Below are 16,661 nucleotides of genomic sequence, written 5' to 3'. Positions count from 1 at the left end.
AACATTTGATAATTTGGGGAAGGGGAGTTTTAAAAAAAATAATATAGCAAACTAGGTCGGGACAGAGATGCAACTATGTCATCGCAGAACCTTTTATTTGTCAAAAGGCCTAAAAAAAAAAAGAGGACAGTTCCCCCCTTTAAAAATGTACCAGTCCTGCTCGAGTTGTTGCTTGGCAATAGTCAACCTCAAGCAGAATGGCTCAGCTTGTGTGAGTGGAGATAAAAAAAATCCAATATCTGGCATGTTAATTATGTCAAACTGCTGCTTAACGAGCCCAACATTAAGTGTGCAGCAAAGGGGAACAATTAAGAGCCCAACACCCGCCTCCTACAAAACCCCCGACTGCCCAGAGATCTGCACCTGTGACCCAAAGTAGTACATTACCTGTAACAGCTGTTGCTAGGGCCGCAGTGACAACCAACAAGCAGCGAAACACGGCAGCCACGCTGATGAAGGTTTATTGTGCGATAAGCAGCATAAATCATAGATCCATCAATGCCAAGGGGCTCCTGGCCGCTCTGCACAACCAAACACAGCTGCCGGCAGTGAACGCAGACAACAAACAATCCCAGATTAAAACGCACGGGAGAATGTAAAGCCACGTCTGAGCACGTAAGTAGGTAACCTGTCCCCTTTGCTACAGTTGTCTAACCGCGTCCAATCAGATATGAATCTTCTAACGATATCCAAAAAAAAGGACACCACAGATCTTCAATCTCTTTTTTATTTTAAAAGAAACCTAATTTCTCACAGATTGGAGTTTAGTCACCAGTTCTGTATCACGAGTCGGGGGGAAAAGGCTTGGACGCAGCAAGTGATAAGTTATTTATGAAGGTCTTTAAGAACAGAAGGAAAGAAGTGAAGGGTTAGAAAAGGTCCACACTCCAGCTCACCAGCCGAGGTTTCTGTCTGGTTTCAAACCAGGAACATCTTGCACTTGAAGCAATCATGATCACAACTACACTGCAGGAACGACCTTTACTCATTTCCCAAATGAAGAAACATCAAGGATGCAATGTCACCAGTGCGATACTGTAATTATGTACCATATTTAATCCTCACTGAATTTTGGCTTTAAAGAAACGAAGAACTTGCATTTATACAGCACCTTGCACACACTCAGGATGTCCCCAAAGTGCTTCACAGCTAACTTTTAAAGTGCAGTTTCTTTTGTAATGTAGGCAAACACAGCAGCCAATTTGCACACAGCAAAGTCCGACAAACAGCAATAAAATAAACAAGCAGTTAATCGGTTTTTTAGAGATGTTGGTTGAGGGATAAACGTTGGCCAGGGCACCGGGGAGAACTCCCCTGAAGGTCGTAGGCTCAAGTCCAACTCCAGAGATTTCAGCACAAGATCTATGCTGACACTTCTTAGGAATATCGAGGGAGTACTGTGCTGTCAGAGGTGCTGTCTTTCAGACGAGGTATTAAACCGAGGCCTCATCTACCCTCTCATGTGGATGTAAAAGATCCCATGGAACTATTCGAAGAGGAGTAGGGGAGTTCTCCCCGGTGTCCTGGCCAACATTTATCCCTCAACCAACATCACTAAAACAGGTTATCTGGTCATTATCACACTGCTGTTTGTGGGATCTTGCTGTGCGCAAATTGCATTTCCTACATTACAATAGTGACTACACTTCAAAAGTACTTAATTGGCTGTAAAGCACTCTGGGACGTCCTGAGATCGTGAAAGACACTGTATAAATGCAAGCTTTTCTTTCTTTTCTATCTCCTAAGCAAGTTGCTCTGCATTGTGAGATGACGTTTCACTCACACGCGCACAGTCAGTATCAAACAGACGCACAAAACTTGTTGATCATTGCGTGTGCTGAAATCCACGTGATAAGCACCAGTGAGAGTCACTATCCCCAAGTCTTCAAAAGGCAAACAATTATAATCTGACTGCACAATGCAGTTCCAGTGAGAAATTTGGGAACCCAACCTAACTCTGAAATGAATGTTACGTTGTATTTGACTGCACAGGACAATTTAAATCATAGAATGATGAGGCCATTCGGCCCATCGTGCCTGTGCCGGCTGCTTGAAAGAGCTATCCAATTGTCCAACTCCCCTGCCCTTTTCCCATCGCCCTGCAAATTTTTCTCCTGCAAGTATTTATCCAATTCCCTTTTGGAAGCTGTTATTGAATCTGCTTCCACCGCCCTTTCAGGCAGCGCGTTCCAGATCATAACTCGATGCATAAAAAAAAAATTCTCCTCATCTCAATTACCTTCATTCCCCTAATCCCTTTTGCCAATTACCTTCAATCTGAGTCCTCTGGTTACCGACCTTTCTGCCATTTGAAACAGTTTCTCCTTATTTACTCTATCAAAACCCTTCATGATTTTGAACACCTCTAATAAATCTCCCCTTAACCTACTCTGCTCTAAGGAGAACAATCCCAGCTTCTCCAGTCTCTCCACGTAACTCAAGTCCTTCATCCATGGTACCATTCTAGTAAATCCCCTCTGCATCCTCTCCAAGGTCTTGACATCCTTTTAGGATGTTAAAGCTTCTTGTGTATTAAACTGGCAGAAATATTTTATTCACCATCCTCAGCAGCTAAGCACTAAATCACAGAACATCCTTTTTAACAGGCCTGGTTTGGTAATTGTGGTATCTCAGCTACCACATATTTCGTTGCTTACTTCGTGGAAGGATGCAGGGCAAGGGAAAATTTTCATCCATTCTTGATGAAGCTTTGCTGCCGAGCAACTTATTCCCTTCCTCCCCCCTCCCGAGATTTTATTTGGATTTGGCCATTTGCTGCGGTCTGGTGATAAAGCAGCATTTTATCAGCTCCGGACAGCTGCGATACACACTCGGCTGTCTGAAGAGAACAGACCAAAATAAACAGCCCATCTGAAAAGCGTGTGTGCGCCTGCAGCTCCTGCCTGGGAGAGGAGGGGAGGGGGAGGGGGTGGGGGAGGGGGGCGACACAGCAAAACAAGACAGAGGTGTATCAATGGGACAAACCCTGAAGAACATCTTTAAACTTCCCACCAGTGTACACCTATAAAATGGTCTCAAAGTCATCAACATTGGTAAGAGTTATGAGATGTTTCAACGATGTGGCATCACGTCGTCAAAGCAAAACCGCCTTTGATGGAGATAAAAAATTTTAAAAAGCAGCACGAGTGCAAATTTAAAGTAAATGTTCCACAAGGCTGGTTTTTTGAGCGGACTTCTGGCTGTGCTGCTGCTCATCCGACGTAATTGCAGCTTTGGAAAAGAAAATGGACAAAATGTTCAATAAAAGTTCATTATTTTGCTGGAAGAACGAGGTATTTACAATTCTGGAAGGCAGCAGAGTTCTTAAGTGGTGCTCAATTCTGTATAAGGCTCTGACTTCACGAGAGGGAATCGGTTTGCTTTTTAATAAAAAGAGATACTGTCGTTACCCTCCGAGAACTCTCCGCTCCTCCAATTCTGGCCTCTTGCGCATCCCCAATTCTCATCGCTGCACCATTGGCGGCCGTGCCTTCAGCTGCCTAGGCCCTAAAGCTCTGGAATTCTCCCCCCTAAACCTCTCCGCCTCTCTCTCCTCATTTAAGGCCCTCCTTAAAACTTACATTTTTGACCAAGCTTTTGGTCACCTGTCCTAATAACTCCTTATGTGACTCGGTGCCAAATTTTGTTTGATAACGATCCTGTGAAGTGCCTTGGGACGTTTTACTATCTTAAATGCGCTACATAAACGCAAGTAGTTGTTATGAGAAATTTTGGTAAACACATGGCACTGGGATGTGACTGCATCTCCCAATCCAGGTTTATCAAACACTTTTCTTTTTCTGAATGCTTTCAACCCATTCAGCACAAACTTGATGTGTTTACTAACTCAACCATTGGGGCATATCATCGCATCCAGTGCTGATGATGTTGATGGTGAGTTTGGGAGGGGTGGAAATGGGGAAGAACAAACTTGGGGGTGAGACGCAGAGAATCAGAGGCACCGAAGTGCTGTGCCTCGATCTGGGAGATGTGAGTCAGCCCAGAGGTACGATCCTCCCGCAATTATCAGCCGAAGAAAAGACAAGCAGAAGCTCATCGTGGCAACAAGAAAAAAAAAGGACTGAAGTGATTGGAAGTTCCATCAGACTCTGTGCAAATGGGTCTGTCCAGGGGTTGAGTGTGAATTAGCAGCGATTGCATTAATTGCTTCTATTTTAGCTGAAACATTAAATTTCTATTGAGTTAATTGCCACTTTAATCACAATCAGCATTTCAGATGGGACTTGGTTAAATGTTCAATTGTTGGTCTGTTTCATCGCAACTGTGTGTTAAGTTTCCAAATCATTTAAGCAGTGGAATGTCTTTGTCCCGAAAATTATGTATGTACAATAATAATAAATATAAAAAGTCTTATGTCTCATCATTTGTCCGTCATGTGCTACTTGTTGCATGTACAAAACAATCTTAAAAGTAAAAGATAGAAAGCAAGTCATCTTCTGATCCGGAGTCTGAAATTTACAGGCAACTACAATTGCCCTCTAATTGACCCCAGGAATTGAGAAGCAGCTACAACTACCTTGTTTCACATCACCTCCCCACAGGAAGTACCTAAGCAGTGACCTTAAAGGGACATTAGCAGCTAAACATCTTGACTGCTGCAGACCTTGGACTAACTGCGAATATCGCCATCACGCGAGTTATCGCACATGGCCAAATCTACTGAGTACAACCAAGATTGTTCTTTTTTTAAAAACAAAGTCCTGAATGTCCCCCACCCCCATCCCATTAAGGAAGGCCAGACTCTACTGGGGATTCTCGTGGGGGAGGGGCAAGTGGCTCCTGATTGGGCTCCCGGCCTAGCCTGAAGCCGAGGCCCTCGTTAAATAAACGGACCCACTCATGGTTACAGGTGGCCCATCTCTTTAATGCACATCATTGAAATATCTACAGAGGATAGCAGGGTCCCAAAAATGAACTTTTTGAAGTGAAGTCACTGTTGTAATGTAGGTAAATGTGCAACCAATTTGCGCACAGCAAGGTCCTACAAACAGCAATCAGATTAATGAGGGATAAATATTGGCCAGGACACCGGGGAGAACTCCTCTCTTGTTCTTCTTTGAATAATGTCGTGGGATTTGTTCCGTCCACTTGAGAGGGCGGACAGGGCCTCGGTTTAACGTCCCATCCAAAAGACCTCCAACATTGCAGCACTCCCTCAGTATTGCACTGGGGTCTCAGCCTAGATTTTGTGCTCAAGTCTCTGGAGCAGGACTTGAACCCACGACCAACTGACCTACCGAGTCACGGCCTGACACTAGTAATTAAAAGCTCCTTACATTTCTACTGTAGCTCATTCTTTCAGTCAGCCTTCTTCGGGACTCCTCACTCTCTCGCAGGTTAACTGCTAGCTTGGCGCCGTCTAACCACTACTGCTCAATTGACCTTGCCCCCTCTCGGCCTCGCTGGTGTCCTGCTCATTGGGCCTCGCTCCTTCTGCAGGGGCTCCTCGATTAAAGGAAGAGCTGGTTTGACACGAGCTGCCACTGCATTCTGCTCCTGTGGAAGAAGAGGCAACGAGTTTGCTGCGGATCAGAATTCCGTACCTGTGTGAGACCGGAGATGGCGTTTCAGTGCTGTGTGACTTGGGAACGTTCGGTTACAGTCGCTGCAGATGTAGCTGCGGACCCCAGCATGCACCTCCATGTGCTGCTGCAACGCGATCTGCGTCTGGAAACGCTTCCCGCAGAGCAAGCAGAAGACAGCCATGTCAGTACCTGTCGGAGCAACACAAAAACAGAGGAGTTGGTTAAAACATAAATACTCAGACCACCTTCGATGGCCTGGTGAATGAATGCCCATTGTGGTGTGGCAGTAAATCATAAAGTCCAGTAAGGTGCCAAGGTTAATCCCCAGCATGTGTGTTGAGGCAGCAGTTATCACTGGACTGGGATCAGGAGCAGGGAAGCATTATCTAGTGATCAGGAGCAGGGATCCTGGCTGATATTTCCTTTCCATAGTCCTACTTGCTACCTCAGCTAGTTAAGTACAGACCAGGGATTGAAGCTGGGATCTTCCTGGTCATTAATGGCTCAGTACCACACTGAGCAGTGTATTCACCATCTGAGCCAGTAGGAGGCGCAGAACTGAAATTGGAGAAAATTACAGAGAAACCAAAAATATTTCAACTAATTGCAAACTTACAAGCTAACAAACCAATGCCGTTTTTAAAAAAAAAATTGTTGCAAGATTCATCAAGAATGGTTCACCTACTTATTTTAAATGTATTCCACCTTCACTGCATCTGTGCTCATTGCTTCTGCAGTTTATTGGCGGTTGACGCACTTTAAGTTGCCACGGGGTGACTGCATTAGTTTATCTTTTAAAGGTAATGTGATAGTGGGCCTATGGGAAAAGGAAACAGGAAATGGACAAGATAGTTTTGTCACAGCATCCGCACACTAATTGGATGGATGCACAACAATAAGTAGCTGGAGCTCTGGGAGTTTCAGCGTTGTGACCATTCTTGCTGCTGCAGGTCACTATTTAAAGAGATATGGTCTTCACATGACCGTCTGGCAAAGCATTTTCTGCTTTTACATTCCTGATAGACACCAAAGCAGAATTGTCTGATAGACACTCGCTCTTTCACTTCCAGCCTCCATCCCCTCTCTGTATTGCAATCTTTCTCTGTTTCTCTATTTTATCAATAGTACAATGGGGCTAAAAGGGTTAAATTATGAGGACAGGTTGCATAGACTAGGCTTGTATTCCCTTGAGTATAGGAGATTAAGGGGTGATCAAATTGAGGTGTTTAAGATGATTAAAGGAGTTGACAGGATCAATAGAGAGAAACTATTTCCTCTGGTGGGGGGGAGTCCAGAACAAGGGGGGCATAACCTTAAAATTAGAGCTAGACCGTTCAGGGGTGATGTCAGGAAGCACTTCTTCACACAAAGAGTGGTGGAAATCTGGAACTCTCTCCCCCAAAAAAGCTGTTGAGGCTGGGGGTCAATTGAAAATGTCAAAACTGAGATTGATGGATTTTTGTTAGGAGAGGGTACCGAGAGGTACAGAACCAAGGCAGGTAAATGGAATTAAGATGGAGATCAGCCATAATCTAATTGAATGGAAGAACAGGCTCGAGGGCTGAATGGCCTTCTCCTGTTCCTATGTCATTGTTTTAAGCTTCAACTATGTCCTCCAACACACACCTCCCCCTCCCTGTATATTTACTGCATTGTAACGAGGACTCGGTGCACTGTCTCCTACTCTGATTCTTTTTCCCCAGGACCTCAAAACTTGGGACTCCTCATTTCTCCTCGGTCTTCCCTCTCTCCTGCAATCTACAGGCTTTCAAAACCAAAAAAGTTTGGTGTCACCTAACCTCTACCACTTGATTTAATCTATCTGCTCTCCTGCTCATTTCAATCTTGGTGATTTGCTGCATCTTTGGGCCCTTGGTACAGGATCCCCAAAAAGACAATTTAATATTCTTTATATGATGTCATTACAGCCTAGTGAATTACAATTACAAACAAGTGAACTTTAAGTCCTTCAGGCTTGAATTAATACTGAGTTTTAATCTACAAACATTCCGAGTCCACATTAAATTGTGTCTGCTATTTTAAAGGAAGCGTTGACTCATTTATTTTAAACGGGTTAATTCAACAACAACTTGCATTTATATAGCACCTTTAACATAGTAAAATGTCCCAAGGCGCTTCACAGGAGCGTTATCAAACAAAATTTCACACTGAGCCACATAAGGAGACAGTGACCAAAAAGGTTGGTCAAAGAGGTAGGTTTTAAGGAGCATCTTAACAGGAGATTAAAATAGTGGGAAAGGAATTTCATAAACATCCATACTCTTAATATTCATAATTTCATGGTCTAAAGGGTTTTAAGTTTATTCATTTTGTGGAAAGTGCTAAAGAAAAGCATTCTGTGGCACATATTGTCCCCGTTTATTCCCAGAGGTTAAAGCTGCTGCAATAACTCTGGGACCCAAACAATACTCCTTTAAACCCATTGCTGAGGAGAAATTTCTCCTCAACACATCAATGTTTGAATCTGACACCAACTGCACAAAAGAGACACATTCTGTAAAAGGAATCTCAGTTAAAAAGCTGTTTTCATATTGAGAAATTTCACGTGCTCTTTGGAGGAAGGGGCACCCTTGTGTGCACATTGCTTGCAATTTCATGACCACACAATGGACAGTGTCAGTATGTAGACCTAGCATTGGCCAGTAACACTTAGTATTTTGCAGTTCTAAGTGAAGGTGGCTGTACAAAAGGCACCGGGGGAGAGCAGAGCTCATGTGTTGGGACACTGTGCAAGCCAAAAATAAGGCACCCCATTTAACACGATAAGCACAGCCACAGTAACATGCAAGTACGAATTTGGGTTTAATCTAGAGTCTCCTACTGGAGAATCAAACCCTCCCAACTACATCTACCGGGACAGCCATGGGGTGGTTTTGTTTAAAAATCAGAAAGTTATTCAGCAACTTTGAGGGATTGCTCGAGTGGAAAAGGACTCATTTTGGAAGGGATGCTGCTAGGCACATGCCAGAGTGGTTTAGGAGATAAATCTAGAGTCTGGTAATGGAACAGTCTCTACAATTGAACCCCTCGCTGCCACTTTCCACTGATGTCTGCAAAATATACTGGGAAAAAATAAGATTGTGCAGAGATAATCTCTTAGTACAAATCTTTCAAAAACCTGTTCATTTCTGTCCTTTTTCACTGACTCAAGTCCACAGCTACTGGTTGCCCACTGGTACTTTCCCTTAAGTGTCCAATCTTCATGTCTGAGCCACAATGAGTGATGGTAGACTATTTGACCAAGAGTACCTTCAAAGTCCAACCTGATCCTGTCCTCATTAAACACCCACATACGCACAGTTTTTAGCAGAGTACTGAGTGAGTACTGCACTGTCAGATGAGATGTTAAACTGAGGTCCCCTCTGCCCTCTCAGGTGGACATAAACAATCCCATGGCACTATTCAAAGATATGGGGAGTTCACCACGTGTCCTGGCCAATACTCATCCCTCAATCATCATCACTAAAACAGGTTATCTGGTCATTTTTATCTCATTGCTGTTTGTGGGAGCTTGCTGCGTTTCCCAACATTACAACAATGACTACACTTTAAGAAGTACTTCATTAGCTGAAAAGTGGTTTGGGACGCCTTGAGGTCATGATACGTGCCAGATATATGCAAGTTCTTTCTTTCAGTCCTGATGCAGCACCTAATCTTGAGATGGCACCAAAGCAGACTTGAAGGCCTTAGGAACGACCACTTTGGCACTATCTCGAGACTCTCACTTGGCTCTGCGCAGGACTCCCTTTGAGTGTGTTGCAATGCTGAGCAGGCCCAACAATTCTCCTCTAATTCCCTGCACAGCAAGACCCCAATCTTTGCCAGAGTGCACGCATGTAAGTTGTTCACCGAGACCGCAGGAGCAAAATTAGAAAAGAGGGTAAATCAACCAGTACCAGACTCCCACACCTCCCAACGCCTGGATCGACCATTGGTCAAGGTTTGGAAGCAGGCCAGGAAAAGAAAATAGGCAAATCTAGATAGAATTTCACAAACCTACATTTAGCACGAGATCTAGTCGGTCCTGCCAAGTCTGGAGACTCATTCAAAAGCACTTAGTATAACAGCTCTGCTCCGATGAAGAGGCTGTAGCCAAAATCGTTAAGCAAGCTTCTGCCCTTTCAGAGAGGAGATTTCCAGCATTTTCTGTTTTAAATTTATACGATGCAAGCTGTTGGCTCTTATTTTTGGAAAAGAAAAAAGCAAATGCGACCTGTGATCGGAGATGTCCATCACCTATAAACGTACAGGAAAAATGTTGCCAGGCTAGACTGCTGGTGCATAATCTCGCTAGATGTGTACAGGGGTCAGAGTGGAGGCTAGATCACTTTAGCCCCAATTTTCTGACCCTCACTCGCTACTTTTGAGGGTTTTCTGGCAGTGGAAATTAGCAAAATTTCCAATTTTTTAATCCCCTTTTAAATCGATTTGGGCTGTTACTTTTTTAAAAAAGTATTATTAATTCATTGGTGAAAATGATTCTCAGGAAAATGTCTCCAAAAAACCTAATCTTTGATTTTAAAAAGCTTGGTTATTTTGCAGTCAACTAAAGTCAGACAGACTGTTTTATCCCCTGGTGTTTGTTCCACAATGTAGGTTTAACATGGTTTTACAATTTAACTAGAATCCCTAGTTATAGATAAAGTATATCCAAACCGCACTGTATTCTCTTAAAGCTGGTTCCTTAGAAAATCATTTGTTTTGATGTTGCTGAAAGAATTTTTTTTGGGGGGGGGGGGGGGAGGTTTTTTGTTGCATCCTTAAAAAGATCCGATCAGGATTAAACAGAATCCTTTCATAAACGATTCTTTCCATTATAGTCTATCGGAAGGGTCAAAGGCCACCACTCCTTATTGAAAAACAGTGGGAACTTTACAATGCTTATTCGCCTTTTTATTTCCCTGTGAAGTCCCATATTTTCTACACACTTGGAACAGGGGAAGGGAGAGGGTTAAATTTTGCACAAATCTTCTAACAGGTACAAAAAAAACCCCACATTTTTTGCATTTCAGAATTGGCCTGTGTTAGTTCAAAGAGAATTAGCTGCCGTTTTTGCAAGATTCTAAACACTATCGTCACCTTCTCTGCTAATGCTTCAGGCATCGAATGACCTTTTTGCTTTCCAAAGTACACACGTTTTCATTCACATACTAGACCTCAAGTAAGAATTCCTCTTAAACAACTGGCCTTAACAAAAAAAAAAATTTACACCGTAGAAATGCGTGAAAGTCACAGGATAACGACTGAAGATTGAATTTGTTGCAGGCACACTTTTTCTCCCCTGCAGTCCCAAAGGAATTTCTCATGTCAACCTGGGCAATTTGTGCCATTTTTCTCCCCCCCCCCACACCCCAAGTCTCTTTTGAACTTGAATGTTTTATGTCCTGGCTCTGCAGGGGTATTCAATAATGCACAAACAATGCAGAGGGGCAAACTAAAACAGGAAGAAAAGTGAAGAAGATCCCTTGAACCAATTTCGGAAGATTTAATGAACCATAGAATAAGGACTCATTAAGCAGAATGGGTGACTATGTTGTAGAGTTACTAAGCCATTATAGTCGATCGGCATTAAGCTCCACTGAAATGCCACTAAGCCTTTGTGTTTTCCAGTGAATACTGGACTCTCAGAGGTACCTAAACCCCAAAAACCAGTCGCACACAGTAATCCCACGAGGTATGTGGCCCTCTTGTCCGTAACTTTCAAAATGACAGCAGGACCAGGTGAAAGGTCATCAGAGCAGAGGCCCTAAGCACCTCAGCCAGCTGCAGCTTTGAGGCCTCCAATGTTTGAGCCGCCAGCCCAGTATAAATCCACAGTAAGCAGCACCCGCTGGGAGAGGGGGGGGAAACAATAGCGTCTAGCAGGGGTGTGGGGAGAACAAAGCTTTGAGACCGAGGCCTGGGGCCGTGACAAATCCTGCCGACAACTGCTGGACTCTCATTTGTGAAACTAATTGGCCTCAGATATCAGGCCAGCCAAGCTACAGCGCAGGCAAACGTCTAGGATTTTGATGTCGTACACCCAGGTTAAAAACAAATCTGTCACACAATGCAACGTTCCACTAATCTGCAGTTGTTTGATAGTTCGACCTAGAATGCAATAGTTTTAATACAGGCCTGGTACAAATTAACCAAAAGGCAATTGCTAAACCCAACCAGAATGCACAAACATAAGTCGCCAAAGTTTCTGGACTAGTTTATAGATTTTTAAAAAGCTGATGGGGTTTGATAACCTCATGAAATGTTATTGAGTGTTCGTGACCAAATTAAAACCCTCACCCTAGTGAGGTGATAACATCCAGAACAACCATCAGGAAAGGCTGAACAGGCTTGGGCTCTTTTCTCTAAAAGACTCTAAATATAAGATAGTCACTAATAAATCCAATAAGGAATTGAAGAGAAACTTCTTTTCTCAGAGAGTGGCTTGAATGTCGAACTCCCTGCCACATAAAGTGGCTGAGGCAAATAGCATAGACGCATTTAAGGGGAAGCCAGATAAGTTCATGACAGAGAAAGGAACAGAAGGATATGGTGATTGGGTTGGATGAAGGTGGAAGGAGGCGCGTGTGGAGCATAAACAAAGGCATAGACCTGTTGGGCTGAATGGCCTGTTTCTGTGCTGCAAATTCTATGTAATTTGGGTTTCATACCAACATTTATAGAATTGTTAAAGTAACATAATGTACGGGGAGGGGAGAAAAGACCTTGGAAAGGTGGGACAGGACCCACCTATGGTAATTATATGACAGCTACACAAGTCCTGAAAGAGATTCTCTTGTCTTCAAGTTGATTACAAATTATCCAGAACTGCGAGTGGTTTTATTGTTGGCAATCACATTAAGATGGGGAAGGAGGCACCTTAAGCAGCCATCATTCATTTCCACGGTAACCATCACTTAGAGAAAGGAAATCTCCAAGGGGTCCTTCCTGTACTGTACTGCGGACAAAGGCTAAAACCCCTGCCATTAATTTTGCAGGACGCGCCGGGGCAAATTAAAATATAAAAAGATCCAGCCGCATAGATAGAGACCAAGATGGAGGGCAAGAGAGGTCAAGCTTGTAGAATTAAAGTCTTTGTAACAGCGGGGGGTTTAAGAAAAGTCCCATTACAGTGTGTTCAATCACCAATCTCCCCTGTCTTTCAGCTCAAGGCAGTAAGCAATTAAGAATACAGTACATGCCAACACCAGACTTTCCTAAGTAGAATTAAAGCTCTAGTAATTTTTTTCCCCCTTTAGGCTACAAAAAATAAACCTCCCTCCCCAGACAAAAAAAAACAGAATCTCCTTTAAATACAAGGCTTGGGAAATTTATTTTCCTACCGCTATATAAAGTTATTCTACTGAAAGAAGGGCTTTAATTGTAACTAGTGCTTGCTGCTGTGGCCACTGAATTTATGGCGGTTGAATAGATAAGTACATCAGGGAGAAAGGAATAGAAGGAGATGCTGAAAGAGTTAGATGATGTAGGGAGGGAGGAGGTTCATGTGGAGCATAAACACCGGCATAGACCAGTTGGGCCGAATGGCCTGTTTCTGTGCTGTAAATTCTATGTAATTAAATGAATGTTGGCACTGTCCATGGTACAATGTGATTTTTCAATCCTGCAACAAATGCATGGCTAGCTTACACTGGTCAAACATGAGTTTGAAGCTGGTTACTGAGTGAGTGAGTTGGGCTTGGGGTAGGGGCAAGGTTGAAATTGGACTGTGTGCTTCCCAAAGTCCCAATTGATAAATTCACTGCCCGGTGTGGACTGGCCTATTCAGAGTGGGAAGGCTCCAATTCCAATCTCCACTCTGTGCTGAGTTAGTGGTTAAGGTACTACAATTATAATTTTTTTTTTAAAAAAAGATGCTGGGCTGGTGGAGAGGTCAAAATAATCAGCCCGAGATCACCTGCCGCTGATTGCTGTCCACTGACTCCTGCTAGAAAAGTGAGCATGCCTTCGTGCCAGATTAGAAAAGGACTGAATTCAGCCATGATGCCCCTCATAGCCAAATAGCCCACCGACACCAAGGGCCTCGATTTTCCGGTTGTAATGGGTTTACTTCCAGCATCACAATCAGGACATACAAGCCTCACTGTCCAGGTTCACGCACAAGGAAAGATCAGTTGGGCAAAGCTTGGAAGGACTGTTGACATTCATGGAACCACACTCCAGCATGATTCCGGGGGGAGGGGGAAAACATCGTTCTCCACCCCTTCTATTGCGCTGCATTTTTTAAAAAACACATTTAAAACAGTAAGGCCCAGAGTTCCCGTTCAATTGAGTTTGCTTTTTTCAGCACAATCCGGTCAAATCAGCGCAAAAACAAATCGAGGAATTTCGAATTACACCTGGCGGAATTTGAGTTATCGGCATCTTTTGCGCTGGCTTAAAAAAAAAGCTGAAACTAGCCCCGCCCACAAACCTAGCCCCGCCCCCTCGCTTGAAACAACGAGGACGGTGAGTTTCGGCCGATTGTGCCAGCCTGCGGCCGCTCGAGGAGAGTTTTAAAATTACGCTCACTTTCTTAGGTGCAAAGAGAGTCTGTCTCTATCTGTCTGTGTCATCTGACCCATTGTGTATTCAGTATACTGGGATGTACTGTTTTCCGTGGCTAACCTGTCTGAACACCAACGACACCTTTGATTGGTGTGATCGTGTCCCAGCCTAATACAAGATATGCGATTTGAGAACCTTTCACTCACTCACCTGACGAAGGAGATAATCTCCGAAAGCTTGTGATTTTCAAATAAAACTGTTGGACTATAACTTCGTGTTGTAAGATTCCTTACATTTGTCCACCCCAGTCCATCACCAGCATCTCCACATCAAGGTTACTCACAGGCAGAGAACTGAACACCTTTATTAAAAACGCTTTTTTTTAAAAAAAAGTGATAAACCCATTTTCAGCTGAATTAATAAAACTGCACCAGGTTACCACTCTTAAACACATCTCCTAAATACATCAATGAATACTTTTGATTGCAAAAAAATAAAGAAACAATTATGTAATGTTAAGCTGCCAAATTGCGCTGATTTAGGGCAGATTTTACGTTTTTGATTATGTTAATGCATTTTAGCCGAAACTCGGCCTAAAACGCGCCAGCACAATTTTCGGGCGCATTTTCCGCCCAATGTGGAAATTCCAGGTCTAAGTGCTGACAACACAGCAACTTGCATTTATATCATAGAAAAACGTCTCAAGATGTTTCGCAGGAGCCTAAATCAGACAAAAATTGACATCGAGCCAAAGGAGCAGATATTAGGGCAGGTGAACAAAAGCTTCGTCAAAGAGGCAGGTTTTAAAGAGGGTCTTTAAAGGAGGAGAGGCTTGGGGGGGCGGGGGGGATTCCAGAGCTTAGGGCCTGCATTGGTGGGGCGAATGGAGTAGAGGATGCACAAGAGGCCAGAGTTGGAAGAAAACAGAATTCTCAGAGGGTTGTAGAGCTGGAAGAGGTTACCGCGATAGGGAGGGGCGAGACAATGAATGGATTTGAACAGGAGAATTTTAAATTGGAGGAGTTGAGGGACTTGGCGCCAATGCAGGTCAGGTCACTACTGCAAGCATCAGCTTGGAAAGGTCACAACGCTGGACACACAAAGTCAATGCCAAATCATTATCGAGCTTATGAATCTCTCTCTACCAATGTTAAGTTAGCCCCTCACATGCAGCCTGAGGAAGTTCCCCGAGCGAGAACAGTGATACCATTCAAGCAGGAATATCCACCCAGAAACAGGCAGAACAAAGAGATATTAATGAGAAGTCTAAAAAAAATGTTTGATTTTTAAAATGAGATCCTGAAGACTCCCTAGATAAGAAGAGGGCCTGATGGCGAGACACCCTCATTGAAATGTGGTCCCAATCCTGAGACTCACTCTTTGAAATGGGGTCCCGATGTAATAATTCCCTCCTTGACATAGGATGTCAAGACTCCCCTTGTCAAAATGGGGCCTCAGTGGTGGGATGTCCTCATTGAAATAGGGTCCCAATGGTGAGGCTATCTTTGTGGAACTGGGCTGCCTCATAGATAGATCCCTTTTAGTAATCAATTTTTTTTGTTTCTGTCCATTATTCTGAGTGTTGATGGCCAAGAGGAAAGACTGAGCCTGGCAGTGGGAGGAAACTGAATTAACATGAGCAGATACAGTCATTAACCTCGGGTGCTTCAGTGATTGTATCATGCAATGCTAATCGAGCCAACTCACATCACCAGCTCAGTATTCCCTCGAAGCTAGGCTCCCTGATGAAGTCAGCCACACTCAACTGTTTAAGTATTCACACTCTGCAAAAGAAGTCATCGACAGGAAAGATCAGAACTTTCTGGTTTTTAAACAGAGTGTGGCCTCTAAGCAGAGATTTTATTTCAAACAGTGCTGAACGTAAATGAACTTCCTTGATATTCAAACAGATATTTAAAAACCTGAAAGCCAACACTAAGTGATCTCACTATCATTGAAGGAACTGGAGTTGGGTCTTTGGAGATTTGCAGAGTGTCCGATTTGGAATTGGCCTGAACAGTCTCCACCTTTAATATATTTAAGGACCCCACCCCCCCCACCAACCCCACTCCGTATAGAGTGGAAAATGGGTATCTTACATTGAGTGTGAAATACAACATTCAGTAACATTAGGAGGGGCCAGGCTTGGTTCAATATCAAGAGGAGGAAGAGGGGTGAGAGGGAAATGAAAAAAAGAGAAAAAATACAAAGAGAAAATAAGATGGAGAAAAAGGGAACGAAAAGGAGAAAGAAAAACAGATAGTGAAGGAGAGAAAAAAAATAGAAAAAGACAGAGGAAGGGGAGAGAGATAGAAAGAAAATGAAGGGGATAAAGAAACAGAAGTGACAGAAAGAAAGAGGGTAAAGAGAACAAAACAAAGAGGAAAAGAGGGGGAAGGGAATGAAAAGCTAACCTCCTTACTGTTCTCCACCCTACAAATCCAATTTAATCAGAAAAACTCTTGTACAGTGGTCTGGCAAAAAGGGATAATTAGTAAACAGAGAGCTACTTCAGTGCTTCATTGACATTCCAGCAGGGTTAGTATGTCGCATTTCAAATGCAGTCTGATGAAGTCTACAAAATCAAACCATTTGTTACTCACATTG

The 16,661-nt window shown here is 43.4% G+C and overlaps 1 protein-coding gene across 1 annotated transcript in view; it reads right to left on the bottom strand.

Moving 5' to 3' along the window:
- Positions 1–16,661, bottom strand: part of zbtb16a (zinc finger and BTB domain containing 16a) — a 224,977-nt gene that overhangs the window by 16,909 nt on the left and 191,407 nt on the right. Inside the window, exon 5 of the mRNA XM_067970901.1 lies at positions 5,565–5,735. Coding sequence (XP_067827002.1) covers positions 5,565–5,735 — 171 coding nt within the window. The remainder of the gene's footprint in view (positions 1–5,564; positions 5,736–16,661) is intronic.

Source organism: Heptranchias perlo, chromosome 33 (genome assembly GCF_035084215.1).
Source record: "Heptranchias perlo isolate sHepPer1 chromosome 33, sHepPer1.hap1, whole genome shotgun sequence".
In the NCBI taxonomy this organism is placed as follows: domain Eukaryota; kingdom Metazoa; phylum Chordata; class Chondrichthyes; order Hexanchiformes; family Hexanchidae; genus Heptranchias; species Heptranchias perlo.
Note: the sequence above shows the minus strand (reverse complement) of the source record. Positions and strands in the feature narration are given on the sequence as shown.